The sequence below is a fragment of the Mustela nigripes genome, chromosome 6 (assembly GCF_022355385.1).
Source record: "Mustela nigripes isolate SB6536 chromosome 6, MUSNIG.SB6536, whole genome shotgun sequence".
Taxonomy (NCBI): Eukaryota; Metazoa; Chordata; class Mammalia; order Carnivora; family Mustelidae; genus Mustela; species Mustela nigripes.
Genome location: NC_081562.1, coordinates 108,994,893 through 109,009,713, shown reverse-complemented (window position 1 = coordinate 109,009,713; position 14,821 = coordinate 108,994,893). Strand labels below are relative to the sequence as shown.

Genomic DNA, 14,821 nt, shown 5'->3' with positions numbered 1-14,821 from the left:
CCCGTGCTGTCCTGTCCCTGTGGGCACGGCCCGGCGTCTGCGCCTTTAGCGCCTTGGCTGTCGGCGGCGGGAGCGGGCGGCCCGCGGGCTGCCTGGACAGGCGTCCTGCTCTCCTGGGCCGCTCGGAGGTTCGTGGCCTTCTCGGCGGGGACTTGGGAGCGTTTGGTGTGAGCCCTCAGCAGTGGGACTGGGTTCGGATTCCCGCCTGCTGCTCCGTCTCTCCGTGCTGGTCCTCTTCTTCCCGCGCCTCTCATTCGGCTTGGGTCACGTTCGTTCTCTCTGTCTCCCTTTCTTGGCTTCTCGCTCCAGCTCTTTCGTTCTCCCCGCTGGCACGTCGGTGGGTGCGTCCGGGGTCGGTGGGGCCGTCCTCCGCGGGCGTCGCCGCTCCCATGCCCGGCTGGCACGTGCTGCCGCCCCGAACCACACGGTATGTTGTCACGTTTGCGTCCGACAAGCTCATTTTCTTTCCGAGAGATTGAAAGTAAGCGAGATGTCTTTATGCAGCATTTGCCATTGACGTGGCTTTTTGTGCGCGCGTCCAGGTCCGCCCTCGCTCCCGCTTCCTTTCTGCCCACGTGGTCCTTCAGTTCTCGGGCTCCGCTCTCCTGGCAGCGCGGGTTTTCAGCTTTGGTGTGTTTGAGAAATTCTTTTCTTTTCTTTTTTATTCATTCTTTTAGAGAAGATCTGTATTTTTCCTTCATTTATGGAAGCCCTTTCCTCTGGGTGTAGAATTCGGGGTTCCAGGTTTGCGTTCCTTCCTGTGTCCGCAGCCGCTGCTGTCCTGCGCTCTGCTGCGCGTCGCGTCTCCTTAGCTGCTCTGCGTGTTAGCGCTGCTCCCCTGCTCCCCGGTGCTGTGAGGTTTTAAGCCATTTGATGGTGATGCCCCTTGGTGCCGCTTGCACGTCTCTTGAACAGAAGTTTCCTGAAGTGTCATTTCTTCACTTTTTCTCTTCTTCTGTCTTTACTTGTCAAACTTCCTAACTAACGGCTAATCCTACATTACCGCATTTTTCATTCCAGAAGTTCTTTTTGGATCTTTGTTTTTTCCTCTTCTGTGTCTCTCTTTAACACGCTCAGTCTTTACGTTTTTGAATATAGAATATATATCCCAGAGCTGCTTTAATATTCTTGCCTTTTTATTCTGTCGTCTGTATCACTTCTGGGTCTAATGTGATGGATTCTTTTTTTCTCCTTCAGGGCCCATTTTTCTGTTTCTTTGTGCGCCCAGTAGATTCTGAATGGATGCCAGGCATTTTGGATTTTACTTTATTGGGTACTAAGTGTTCGCGTGTTGTTTCCTGGAACTGGAGTTGAGCTTCATGTGAGGTTCCCTTTGACCTTCCAGGAGTGCTGTGAAGCAGAAGTAGGGCCCCGTGACTCCAGGGCGTGTCCGTGCCCACGCCAGAGCGGTGCCCTTCTGCACGCTGTGCCCGAGCGCCTGTGCGCCGGGAGTGTTCTCTGCTCTGCCTGGTGGGGGAGACGCACCCCCTGTCCCTGGGAGTCGTTTCTACTTGGTGAGGACACATGTGGCAGAGATGAGAGTAAATTTCTCCCTCTCTCTTTCCTGTAGGAAGTAGAAGCACTATTTAAAGGAGACAATTTACCGAAATTTATAAACTGTGAATTTGCCTATAACGATAATTGGTTTATTACGTTTGAAACTGAAGCTGACGCACAGCAGGTAAGCTGTCCCCCCACCCCTGTGTTACCCTTACCTCACAAGCCATACGTGGGGGGCACTACATTGGGGCCTGGAGATGACTTCTGTGTGGTGGTCCCAAGTCTGACTATAAAGCACAGGGGGATCAGGTTAGAGAGACTGAAGTAGGCTGTAGGCTGTTGTGAAGACCATTGTGGGGCAGTGGAGCATGTGATGTTATTTCCCAAGGACGTGGAGCCCGTGAACATAACTTCTATTCTTTCATCTGGGTGACAGAAAGTTTTAATATTCAAAAAATGTTCTGGGAAATCTGAACGTCATTTTAAGTTTCACGAGGCATCACTGTGCGTGTCAGAGTTGGCAGAGGCCTTGGGGAAGCTCTGGGAGGACAGGGAAGGAGTGAAGACGCTCTCCCTGGCCTGAAAGAGGGGTCTTGATTGGGGGAAACATTAACGTGATTCGAGGAATGCCAGTACGGCGGACCCCTGAGCGACAGGGGAGTCACGGATGCTGACCCCATGCAGGGGGGACGCACCTCGAACTCTGGACGCCTCCCATCTGAACGGCTCGTACTCCACCGCCAGCTGCCCCGTGGGCTTACTGATAGCAGCAACATTTGGCACGTGTTTTGTGTGTTATTTGTGTTGTGTACTGTGTCCTCGTAATAAAGTAAGCTAGAGGAGAGAGGAGACTGAAGAAAATCACGGAGAGGAGAAAGTCCGTTCATAGTCCTGTCCTCTGTGTGTCCGCTGAAGCCTGCCCTTAAGTGGACCCTCGCAGTTCCGACTCCGGTTGTTCGGGGGGGAGCCGTGCGGGGGGAAGCGATGTGGGTGCTGCGGTGATCAGAAGAAACAGGCCTCTGAAGGACGCGCTTGACTGGGTTGGAGGGAGGGGGCCTAGGAGGGGCCGGGCGGGGGGAGCTGAGGGGAGTCCCGTCGGCGGAGCAGGCGCAGGGCCCCTCAGCAGCACGGGCCGGGGCGCGGCTGTGGGCAGCGCAGGCGGCGCGGAGCCTTCCCAGCTAAGGAGGGCACTTAGGAGAGGCGCAGGAGCTGCACCGGTACCGCCAGCAGAGTGTCTCCCTTTCTCCAACTGTGAATCCGCTTTCACGTCAGGGTAACTGCTAGGGGCTCGGTGTCCTTAGCCTGTGGTCGTGGGAGGCTTTGGTGGTGTGTGTTAGCACTGATAGAATCATACGTCATTCAGGAGAGTTTTTGCGAGAGGCTCCCTGGGTCTTAGAGGTTCTTTGAAGGAGTCTGTGACCGGAAGTGGATTAAGAATCAGTGTTCTGGGTCTTTGTCTGTCATACCTTACCTGTACCATTCCTGGCTCGAGGCATTGGGTTGTTAGTTCATTTGACTTACAGGATTAACATGGTGGCATTTTGGATGATTTTTGCCCTCAGGCTTACAAGTATCTACGAGAAGAAGTCAAAACTTTTCAAGGAAAACCAATTAAGGTAAGCAAGACCTTGGTTATACTTTCTTTACTTGCAGACCGGTTCTCGAGCACTCTGACAGAAATCTCTCTGTTCCCACATAGGCACGGATAAAAGCAAAGGCAATCGCTATAAACACATTTTTGCCAAAGAATGGATTTAGACCTCTGGACATGAGCCTTTACGCGCAGCAGCGCTACACAGCCTCCTTTTACTTGCCTCCGGTCTACAGCCCCCAGCAGCAGTTCCCCCTGTACAGCCTGATCGCCCCCCAGACGTGGTCGGCCACACACAGCTATCTCGACCCCCCCCTGGTGAGTCCTGTCGTTGCTTGGAGCTCGTGCAGCAGGACGCTGTGGACGCTGCACTGGGTGCTCGGGAGGGATGTTCTGGTAGCGAATCAGGGGCGTCGATGGTTTGCCAGCATAAAACAGACCTGAGTTCTTCGCTGGATTTAAACTTAATCAGGAGATCAGTATGCAGCGTCGTACCCGTAAAAAAAGCGTTCGGAGGCTCTACTATTGATCTCAGCCCAGTCCGCCTGCTCTCCCGTGTGGCGGCACCTTCCTACGCTGTGTCATCCCCAGGAACACACACAGCGTGGTCGGTCCGGGCTCTGGGAGGCCTGGGTCACTCCTGAGCGTGGGGCGGGTTGCAGCGAGAAGTGCTTTTGAGGAGGTGGAGGAAGGAGTTTCAGTAATCCCAGCAGCCGAGGACGAGTGGAAGGCCTGCGAGCTTTCCATCACACCAGCCCTAGAGCTGACCGGCCTGTGAAGTGGCGCCCGTCGCTTTCCTCCGGGGGCGCTGCTGGCCAGAGGGGAGAGGTCCGAGCGGTCAGGCGGACCCTGCCTCGGCGCTGCCGCGCGCTTGTGGAGCGTGGGCGTGAGAGGCAGCACTTGGCTGTTCGGCCCCGGCCCTCGGCCTCCCGTCCGAGACCGTGCGGATGGACGGACAGATGGACAGGTGTGCCTGGGGCTGCAGGGTGGCTTTCGTGGGCACCAGAGCGGGGCACTGGAGTGTGTGGAAGGTCGTGGTCGGAAAGCAGGAGGCCAGTCGATGACTGAGGATGTGGCTGTGGCGTGAGTAGGGCCAGTCGTGCGGCGCTCAGGTCAGGTGCGGGGCACGGGAGACGCCAGCGAGCCAGGCGGGGCCGCGGCCCCCCTTACCACTGGCAGTGGGAGGAGGGCGTTGGCTGAGGGAGGGCCGGAGAGGAGCGAGTCGCCGGAGCGCGGATGCTGCCTGTTCCCTGCTGCCGCGCCAAGATGTGTCCGTGGAGGGAGGCGGCCTGGGGAAGACAGCAGTGTCCGTCAGACACGCGGTCATTGACCAAGCGGGACTGAACACGGTGAAGCCTCAAACTTGGAGGTTGCCCGGGGTCCCGTCCTCCTCCGTTGAGCTTACAGCAGGGGTGTGAGGGAGGCGAGGCTGCAGGAGAGGGGGCGGCGTGTGCCGAGGCCCTGGCAGCGCTGGCATCGTGGGGGTCTCTGAGCTGACCCAGAGGCGGAGGCGGGGAACTGGGAGACAAAGCTGTTCGGCTTCTTACTGTGCCCTAAGCATGTGCTGTTGGCCTGTGGCTTACGGGATGAGAGGAGGGCAGACGGGGAGGGTCAGGAGGGTCCTCTCCGGCGCCGGCGCAGGCCTAGGACCCTGCGGTGGCAGAGGCAGTTAGCAGACAGGTGCTGGTGTTGAGCCGCGTCTCTCTCTTCAGAGGGACTCCTCATAATGCTCTCCTTCTCTGAAATCTTTGTTGCTTGCTGTAAAAGCGTGCCGACAGCCATGGAGCTGATACAGGATGAGAGAACCTTCCGGGGGGATAAAGTCCTCAAATTCTTGTGTGGGAGAATTTCTCCCAAGGAAGCTAGCCGCCGTGGTTGTGCAGTTCAGCTCCTCTTAAGTCTCTGCTCTGACTTCTCTGATGGCACCCATATTGGGCTAGAGTAGGGGCCCTTGGCACCTGGGGTCAGCTGTCTGGCCACTTAGGAGGGTTCCTGTGGTCCTGGTTTGGGGGTGGGCACCTGCGACCTTGTGCTTGCTCGAAAGTGTGCTATGTTATTTTGAGCAGATGTGAACATACGGTGCCTGTGAATTCTCTGTGAGTCCTATTAAATTACTGGGTCAGGAGCTAATTTATTTTTTAAACTCTTGAGCACAGTCACGCAGATAGCAGGATAGTGTATGTAAAAGTACATCCAGGAAGGGATTTGGTGCGAGTGACCTTTGCATTGTTTATAATCTCAGAATCTGCTTCTGGTGTGATTGATCCGTTTTTAAATAGTCTGACTCTGGCGACTGTTCTCAAGCAGCCTATTGAGGTGGCTTACAAAGTTCCAAGGGTATCTTTCTGACCCTGAGTTTCCCCTGCTGCTTTTCCTTTTTCCTTTTTTTAAAAAATCAACTTCTGTTTCTCCACTGTCCTGAACATCCGTTTTCTGCCCCACTTGCTCTCGGCTCTAGCTTCCGAGTAGGTGTCAGTGGCTTCCTCGGCAGGCTGCTGTGACATCGCCCGAGTCGGCCCGGAAAAAGGTCTTGCCCCAGCCCGGCTCAGGAAATACGCTTTATTGGCAATGATCTATCACCATGTTCTTCTCAGCCTGGGAATATTTTCAGTATAAAATTGAATAAAATGTCGAGAAACAGCCCAGATAAGCAGAAGGTCTGCATGGTGTTCACCAGTTCCAGGTCTGTTTACGGCTTGTTGACTTGTTTGTTTTTAATGAATCTAGGTGACTCCGTTTCCAAATACTGGATTTATAAATGGGTTTACGTCTCCAACCTTCAAACCTGCAGCCTCTCCTCTGACTTCCCTCAGACAGTACCCTCCACGAAGCAGGCAAGTTGCATGAGTGGTCGAAGGGCGGTGGTTGTCTGGCGTTGGGGGTGACGGGTCCCTGCCGTGTGGTGTGCTCGAGGGCACAGCAAGACAGATGGCGTTAAACCAGGTGGTCCTCCCCACGTGCTCGAGTCACTTTGACTTAGTGAAGAAACGGCCTTGGCGATCTGTCGGGTTGTGTTTGTGCGAATCAGACTGCTTGAGGCACGACTTACATTTCGTGGGATGAATGAAGCCCTGAAACGTGTGCAGGGAGCCTGCAGATTGTCTGCACCTGTCTCTGCGGGCGTCCGCTTTTAACGTGGGCTGGGACACCGCTGCGCAGGACGTTGATACCTCACAGATTCGCGCTGGCAGACACGGTATGCCTGAGCTGTTTCTTCAGTAACATTTTCAAGATTTTTCTAAGTAGAGAGCACATTTGAGCCGGGACATTCCTATATTAGTAATCCCATTTTAGGATGCCACGATCCCATTATAACTGAATGAGCATGCAAACCTTTTGTTTACAGGAATCCTAGTAAATCTCATCTACGCCACGCAGTTCCCACCGCAGAGAGAGGAGCTGGGCTATTAGAAAGCCCTTCGATATTTAACTTCACCGCTGATCGGCTAATTAACGGTGTTCGAAGCCCGCAGACACGGCAGACAGGTCAGCCTAGAACACGGATACAGAACCCTCCGACCTACACCAAGAGGGAGGTTGGGTCTGGCCGAGTGGAGCAGAGCAGCGCGGAGTCGCCTCCTGGCTTAGGGAGAGGGAGGTGAGTCCTTCCGAGCTGCTGTCAGATAGCCGTGACCTGCCTTTCCTAATAAGTTCTTAGTATTTACAAGTTCCATCAATTTAGGCATGTTTTATAAATGTTATTTTCAAATACATCACGAGCACTCAGCTCGTTAGGCCATCTTGGGCAAGACTGCTTGTAGGTTTTCTGTAAAGGAAAGGAATTAGTCAAAATTACTTCTTTGAACTCCTGTCCAGCTCACACAGACAGTACCAGTGTATTCCGTTGGAATAACAAAGGGAAGAGTAAATAAAAACAGAAGTGTGGAATAGAATTAGCCTGCGGGCTATGAGGCCACAGAAGCCTGTCCAGGGCACGAGAGCGGCGTGTGGCCTCTGGGCCTGCCAGGGCTTGGCCGCTCCATCGGTGTTTGTTGCTTCAGTGCGGGACACGGTGCCGGTCCCAGACCTCTCGAGCCCTGTGCACACAGCTGGGAGCTGGCTGTCGCAGGTGCCTGGGGCTTGGAAACCTTAGTGCCGGCGGCGGCAGTGGACGGGGGCTGATGTGGTCATGTCCGGGCTGAGAGGGAGAGCAGGCCAGGCTGCTTTGGCGTCCTTCCACTTCGACGGTTAACCCGGCCCGTTTTCATTAGCAGTGCCTAACAGCTCACCTGCGGAGCTCGCTGTCTGATTTTATGGGTCTTGTCAGGGCAGCTGAATGGGCGGTCAGGTGTTTCTGTAACAAAATCCTAAATGTCCACTAGGAAAATTCTCTCAGTAAATGTTTTTCTTACTCTTTTTTTTTAAATCTCGACATCACTTTTAGTCTTTTACTACAAAATTTTTGTTTTGCTTATACTTCCTAAGGTTGGGATTTTACAATAAAAAGTCAACTGTAACCGATTACAAAGTAAGAAAGACTATGTGTGCGCTTACACGTGCTCAGTGAAAGACCTTTCAAGTGGGAAGAAGTTCACAGTGTTTTGCTTTCCTCTTCTCTAGGAAGAATTCCTTTGGCTACCGGAAGAAACGGGAGGAGAAGCTGACAGTGAGTACATCCAGCCCTTGACCCCGTATAAGACTTTAAACCCAATTTGTACTAAACAGACGTGTGATTTAACGGCATGATTGAAGGTTAAGTCATGTGGAGCTTTTCTCTACCGTGATGAGCGTCAGGCGATAACTACAGGCTGGTGGCGCATCTGTAGACATGCTGCTGGCCCCCGTGGCTGCAGAGTGTCGCCCCGTGGTGTCTCCATGCGCATGCGCTGTGTGGCAGGCAGCGCCGACCACCCAGTAGGCGCGCAGGGCGGTCTGTGCACACGTGGAGATGCGTTGTCTGTCTGGGTGACCGCGCAGTGCCAGTGAGAGTAACGGAACTTAATGGTTCTTGATAAGCAGAGTGGACTTCTAAGTGGGAATTAGTTCATTGGTATTTTTCGTTCAGAACATTTAACTTGTATCCCCTACACAGAAAGCGTTACTGCCAGAGCTCCGGGGGCGCTCAGTGGGTTGGTTACGTGTCTGCCTCCAGCTCGGGTCATGATTTCCAGGTCCTGGGATCGAGTCCTATATCGGGCTCCCTGCTCGGTGGGGAGCCTGCTACTCCCTCTCCCTCTCCTCCTGCTTTCGCCTCTTTCTGTCTCTTAAAGAGAAAGAAAGCAAGAAAGCATTACTGCCTTCTGTTGGAACTTACGTTTGGAACAAACCCAGGAATAAAGGGTGGCTCATGTGAGTGCTGAGTACCTGGGGCACGGCCACATTTGCTGGGGTTCTGTACGAGTTTCTCCCGTGGCTACGGCTTCTGCCCAGCTCTGGTGTGCAGGTGGAGCCGCTGTGTGTCCACACGTGGGAGGAAGGATGTAGACATCGACACTTGGAGGACTGGAGAGACGGAGTGAATTCTTGGTCCAGCCCCCCGAGCCAGTGGGTAGGTGCACTCCCATTGTAAAAGGTCTGTTTTCTCTGTCTTGAACTCAGAAAGTACGAATTAGTAGTTAGTAAAACACCCAGAATTCTACCTTGTTGGTTAGTTTAGTCTGGTTTTGGTGATTTTTATTGGCTGATTATAGTTGGAATTAATTCCTGTAACGTTTGGACTGGCAAGGCTAGCATCAGAGTAGGTCGTCAGTTAATAGTTACCTTAAGTGAATCGTTTTCCCTGGTTACTAAATTACATTTAGAGGTGACATTTCTTCCATTGCCATCTGCTACATTTTGTGTTCCTGACTCCCAGTGGTCGTGGCCACGTGGAAGGCCAGGCATGCGATGCAGGTGCTTTTCTTAAGGGGAATGCATTTGTGGTTGCATCGGGACAGTCTGGTGACTTCTGGAACTTAGAAATGGGCAATAGCGTGTGCTTGCTTGGCCCACCCAGGCTGTGGGACGAGGGCCACATTCGTACCTCACCTCAAGCCGTGCAAATCCTAAAAACTTTTTGAACGCTGCACTCAAGACGAGCCTTCACCTGTGGGCGCGGCCGCTCGGCAGCTCTGTGCCTCGGCATTGTCGCCTGCTCCTCTTGTTCCCCAGGACTCGGGGTTAGTAAACTTTTGTGAAGTTTGAATGCCTGGAAATGTGGTCTTCTGAAAACCTGGGTTCCCTTCAGAAAATGCAAATGTTGAAAGCCCCTGAGAAGTACTTGGCGACCACAGGTCTGGGCCTCACTCAGAGCCTTGCCGAGTCACCGAGGTTCCCGAAGCGTGGAGGGGCCTAGTGATCGTAAGTGCGGGCCTGCTTCTGAGGGCACATCGCCCACCGGAACCAGCTGAACCTCTGCTACCTGCACCGTGATAAAGGTGAGAAACAGGCAGGGACTCCGGAAAGACACGGTGGGGTTGATATTTTTAACTTCTTACTACATTGTATTGGTTTATTGTTAAAAGTGTTCAGTTGCACTTAGTTGACCCAGAGTCGCTTCAGCGCGCAGCATAGTGATTCAGGACTGCCACGCGTCACCAGTGCTCGTCACAGCAGGTGCGCACTTCCTCCCCGTCACCTGTGTCCCCCATCCCCCGCCCCTCTCCCCTCTGGCAACCAGCAGTGTGTGCTCTACAGGGACGAGTCTGTGCCTTGGTTTCTCTCTTCCCCTTGCTCATCTGCTCTTTCTTCAGTTCTGCATATGCGTGAGATCAGATGGTACTGTCTGTCTTTGACTTACTTCACTTAGCGTAATACCCTCTAGGTCCATTCATGTCATTCCAAATGACAAGATTTTGTTCTTTTTGATGGCTGACTAATATTCCATTGTTACACACACACACACACACACACACACACACAGTTTGGCTGTTGTAAATAGCGCTGCTGTAAACGTCGGGGTGCATGCATCCCTTTGAATTAGTGTTTTTGTTTTCTTTGGGAAAATACCCAGTGTAATTGCTGGGTCAGAGGGTAGCTCTATTTTTATGTTTTTGAGGAATCTCCATATTGTTCTCCAGAGCAGCTGCGCCAGTTTGCATTCCCAGCAACAGTGCACGGGGTTCCCCTTCCTCCGCACCCTTGTCAACACCTTCATTTTCTGACTTGTTAATTTTAGCCATTCTGACCACTGTGATGTTTTATCTCATTGTGGTTTTGATTTGCATTTCCTTGATGATGGGTGATGTGGAGCATCTTTTCATGTGTCTGTTCGCCATCCAGAGATCTCTGGAGAAATGTCTTCTGCCTGTTTTTTAATAGGAGTATTAATTTTGGGGTGTTGAGTTATAGAAGTTCTTGTAATTTTGGACACTAACACTTTATTAGATACATCACTTGCATGTAACTTCTCCCATTCTGAAAGTTGCCCTGCAGTTTGGTTGATTGTGTTTCCGTGCTGTGCAGAAAGTTTGTATCTTGATGAAGTCCCACTAGTTCATTTTTGCTTTTATTTCCCTTGCCTCTGGAGACTTACCAAGAAAGAAGTTGCTGCTGCCACGGTCAGAGAAATTACTGCCTGTATTCTCTTTAGGATTTTTATGGTTTCACGTGTCACATTGAGGTCTTTGAATTTATTTCTGTGTGTGGTAAGAAAATGGTCCAGTTTTATTCTTCTGCATGTGGCTGTCCAATTTTCCCAGCACCATCTGTTGAAGAGACGGTCTTGTTTCCGTTGGACATTCTTTCCTGTTTTGTCAAAGATGAGTTGATCGTAGAGTTGAGGGTCCATTTCTGGGCTCTCTGTTCTGTTCTACTGATTTATGCGTCTGTTTCTGTGCCAGAACCATCCTGTCTTTATGACCGCAGCTTTGTAATTCAGCGGGAAGTCCGGAATTGTGATGCTTCCAGCTTTATTTTCTTTTTCAAGATTGCTTTGCCCATTTGAGGTCTTGGGTGATTCCGTACAAATTTTAGGATCGTTTGTTCTAGCTCTGAGAAAAATGCTGTTGGTATTTTGGTAGGGGTTACATTCAACGTGCAGACGGCTTTAGGTCTTACAGACATTTTCACAACATCTCTTCTTTCAGTCCATGAACATGGAACACCTTTCCATTTCTTCATGTCCTCTTCAGTCTCTCTCATCAGCGTTTCACAGTTTGCAGAGTGCGCACGTCTTTCTCCCGTTTGGTCAGGCTTCTTTCTTCCCAATATCTTACCTGGTTTTGGTGCAGTATTGAATGGGATTGATTCTTTAATTTCTCTTTGTGCTGCTTCATTATTGGTGTATAGATAAACAACAGATTTCTATACATGGATTTTGTAACCTGTGACTTGACTGAATTTATCAGTTCTAACAGTTTTTTGGTGGAATCTTTCCAGTTTAAGGTGTGGGCCGTTATCTGAAAATAGTGGAGGTTTTGACTTCTTCCTTGGCGACCTGGATGACCTTCATTCCGTCCTTCCTTAAGATTTAATTATGAGAGAGACGGAGACCGTGAGAGAGTGGAGGTGGGGCGGAGAAAGAGAGAGCCTGATGGGGGCTTGATCCCAGGACCCTGGGATCATGACCTGAGCCGAAGGCAGACACTTAACTGACTGAGTCACTCAGGCGCCCCTGGACGACCTTTCGTTCTCTCTGTTGTCTGACCGCTGAGGCCAGGACTTGCAGTGCTGTCACAGATAACGGTGGTGAGAGCAGACGTCCTCTTGTGTGGCTGCCCATACAGGAAAGGCTCTCACCTCTTCCCCATTGAGGGTGCTGTGGGTTGTTCGTAGACGGCCTTTATCATATATGGAGGTATTTTCCCTCGGTACCTACTTTATTGGGGGGTTTTATCATGATTGGATGTTGCGCTTTGTCTGCATCTACGGAAATGATCGTGTGGTTTTTTATTTGTAAGCATTTTCTTTCTTGGACAAAGAGAACAGCGATAGAGGGAACACAAGCAGGGTCAGTGGGAGTGGGAGAAGCAGGCTTCCTGTGGAGCAGGGAGCCCGATGCGGGGCTCCATCCCAGGACCCTGGGATCATGACCTGAGCCGAAAGCAGAGGCTTAACCACTGAGCGGCCGAGGCGCCTGCTCACATATGATTTTTATCCTTTCTTTTATTAACGTGGTAAATCATGTTGATTGATTTGTGAATATTGGACCATGCTTGAAGGCAGGAATAAATTCCACTTGATTGTAGTGAATGATTTTTTAATGGGTTGTTGGATTTTGTTTGGTAGTATTTTATTGAGAATTGTTGCATCTATGTTCATCAGGGATAAGTATGCCTGAACTTCTCTCTTTTTTTATTTTTAGTGGAGTCTTTATCTGATTTTAAAATTAGGGTAATGCTGGTAGAATTCTCCCGGGAAGCCATTTGGCCCTGGACTTTTGTTTTTTGGGAGTTTTTGGATTACTTATTCGATTTCTTTGCCTGTTATTTGTCTGTTTAAATTTTCTGCTTTTTCTTATTTCAGTTTTTGTAGATTATAGGTTTCTAGGAGCTTATCTATGTCTAACAAGTTGCCCATTTTTTTGGCATGTAATTTTTTTTATAATATCCTCTTACTGCTTGTATTTCTGTGGTGTTGGCTGTTATTTCTTCTCTCTCATTTGTGATTTTATTTATTTTTGATAAGTCTTGCCAGGGGTTTATCAGTTTTATTCGTTTTTTCAAAGAACCAGTTCCTGGTTTCATTGATCTGTTCTGTTGTTTTCTTTAGTTTCTGTATCACTTTTTTCTGCTCTAATCTTTATTATTTCCTTCCTTTGGTTGGTTTCGGCTTTGTTGTTCTTTTTCTACCTCTTCTAGGTGTGAGATTGTTTATTTGAGATTTTTCTTGCTTCTTGACATAGGCCTGTGCTATATATATATACTTTGCTCCTAGAACAGCTTGTGCTGTGTCCCAAAGGTTTTGGAGCTTTGATTTTCGTTGTCGTTTGTTTCCCTTTGTTTTTTAATTTCTTATTTGACTTCCTGATTGACCCATTCATTGTTTAGTAGCATGTTGTTTAACCTTCAAATATTTGTGGTCTTTCAGATTTTTTCTTGTGGTTGACTTCAAGTTTCATAACCTTGCAGTCTGAAAAGATGCATGGTATGATCTGAGTCTTTTTTGTAGTTGTTGAGGCCTGCTTTGTGACCCAGTATGTGGTCTGTTCTAGAGAATGTCCCGTGTGCACTTGAAAAGAATGTGTACTCTGCTGTGTTAGAATGAAGTGTTCTAAATAGATCTGTTAAGTCCATCTGCTCCATTGTGTCATTCCAAGCCATTGTGTCCTTGTGGCTTTGCTGCTTACATGTTCTGTCCATTGCTGTGAGTGGGGTGTGGAAGTCCCCTACTCTTATTTGTGTTAACACCGATATGTTTATGTTTGTTATTAATAGGTTTATATATTTGGGTGCTCCCCTGTTGGGTGCATAAATACAATTTTTAGGTCTTTTTTTGTTGGATTGTCCCCTTTTCTATGGTACAGTGCCCTCCTGTTCTCTTTTTACAGTCTTTGGTTTATAATCTAGACTGTCTGTTGTAAGTCTTGCTACTCTGGTTTTCTTTGACAGCCGTGTACCTGGAAAAATGGTTCTCCATCCCCTCCCTTTCAATCTGGAGGTGTCTTTGGGTCAAAAATGAGTCATAGGCAGCCCATAGATGGATCTTAGTTTGTTTTTTTTTAATCTATTTTGAGGCTTTGTGTCTTTTGATTGGAGCATTTAGTCCATTTACGTACAGAGTGGTTGTTGATAGATCTATATTTAGTGCCATTTTATTACTGATTCCATTGTTTCTGGAGATTTTCTCTGATCATTTCCTGTCTTTGTCATTTTTGGTCTTTCTTTTCCCCTCAAAGAGTTACCTTAATACTTCTTGCAGGGCTGGTTTAGTGGTCATGAACTTCTTTAGGTTTTGTTGGTCTGGGAAACCCTTTGTGTCTCCTATTCTGAATGACAGCCTTGCTGGATCCAGTGTTCTTGGATGCAGGTTTTTCCCATTCAGCACAGTGACTATATCATGCCACTCCCTTGTGCTTTGCCAGGTTTCTGTTGCAGAATCTCCAGCTAACTTCACGGGTCTTCCTTTTTAAGTTCATGATTTGTGTTGGTGCTTTTAAGACATTTTCTTTATCACTATTTTTTGCAAGTTTAATTTACAGTATGTCTTGGTGTTGGCCTGCTTTTATTGATTTTGATGGGAGTTCTTTTTCTTTCTTCTGGATCCCAGCGTAGGGAAGTTTTCAGTTGTTACTTCCTCAAATAAACTTTCTGTCCCTTTTCTCTCTTCTTCTGGGACTCCTGTTGATAAGAACGTTACTGTGTTTGATGGGGTCACTGAGTTCCCCGAGTCTGTTCTTGTGTTCCTTATGTTCCACAATGCTTGCTTTCTTTTGTTCAATTTCATTACTTTCCATTACTTCATCTTCTAGGTCACTAATTTGTTCCTGTTTCCTCTGGCCTGCGGTTCATTGCATCAAGCCTGTTCTGTCTTGTGTATTGTGCTCATCACCTCTGGTCGATTGTTTTTTGTGTGTTTTTTATTTGTTTGTTTGTTTTTGCTCTTTTTTTCTCCCTGATGTCTTCTTCTCTCAAGCTCAGTGGGCATTTTTATGGTCATTATTTTAAGTTCTCTGTCAAGCATATTACTTACATTTTTTTGCTTCGATCTCTGGCTGTGGTCTTCCCTTATTCTGTGATTTGGGATGAGTTCCCTTAGGACACAGTGGGATTTTTGTCAACGTGGATCCTTTTTCATTCTTTAACCTGCTGTCTCTCGAGTGCTAACAGACTTTCCAGATTCTGCCTCTGTAGGGAATCCTCTTCCTGTTGG

At 49.2% G+C, this 14,821-nt stretch overlaps 1 protein-coding gene across 3 annotated transcripts in view; it reads left to right on the top strand.

Annotated features, from left to right (window-relative positions):
* The window catches only part of LARP4B (La ribonucleoprotein 4B), an 89,579-nt gene that overhangs the window by 65,718 nt on the left and 9,040 nt on the right, over positions 1 to 14,821 (top strand). For all 3 annotated transcript variants that reach the window (XM_059403975.1, XM_059403976.1, XM_059403977.1), the window contains exons 9-14: positions 1,571 to 1,681; positions 3,063 to 3,116; positions 3,200 to 3,409; positions 5,819 to 5,925; positions 6,438 to 6,689; positions 7,652 to 7,697. In XM_059403975.1, coding sequence (XP_059259958.1) covers positions 1,571 to 1,681; positions 3,063 to 3,116; positions 3,200 to 3,409; positions 5,819 to 5,925; positions 6,438 to 6,689; positions 7,652 to 7,697 — 780 coding nt within the window. The remainder of the gene's footprint in view (positions 1 to 1,570; positions 1,682 to 3,062; positions 3,117 to 3,199; positions 3,410 to 5,818; positions 5,926 to 6,437; positions 6,690 to 7,651; positions 7,698 to 14,821) is intronic.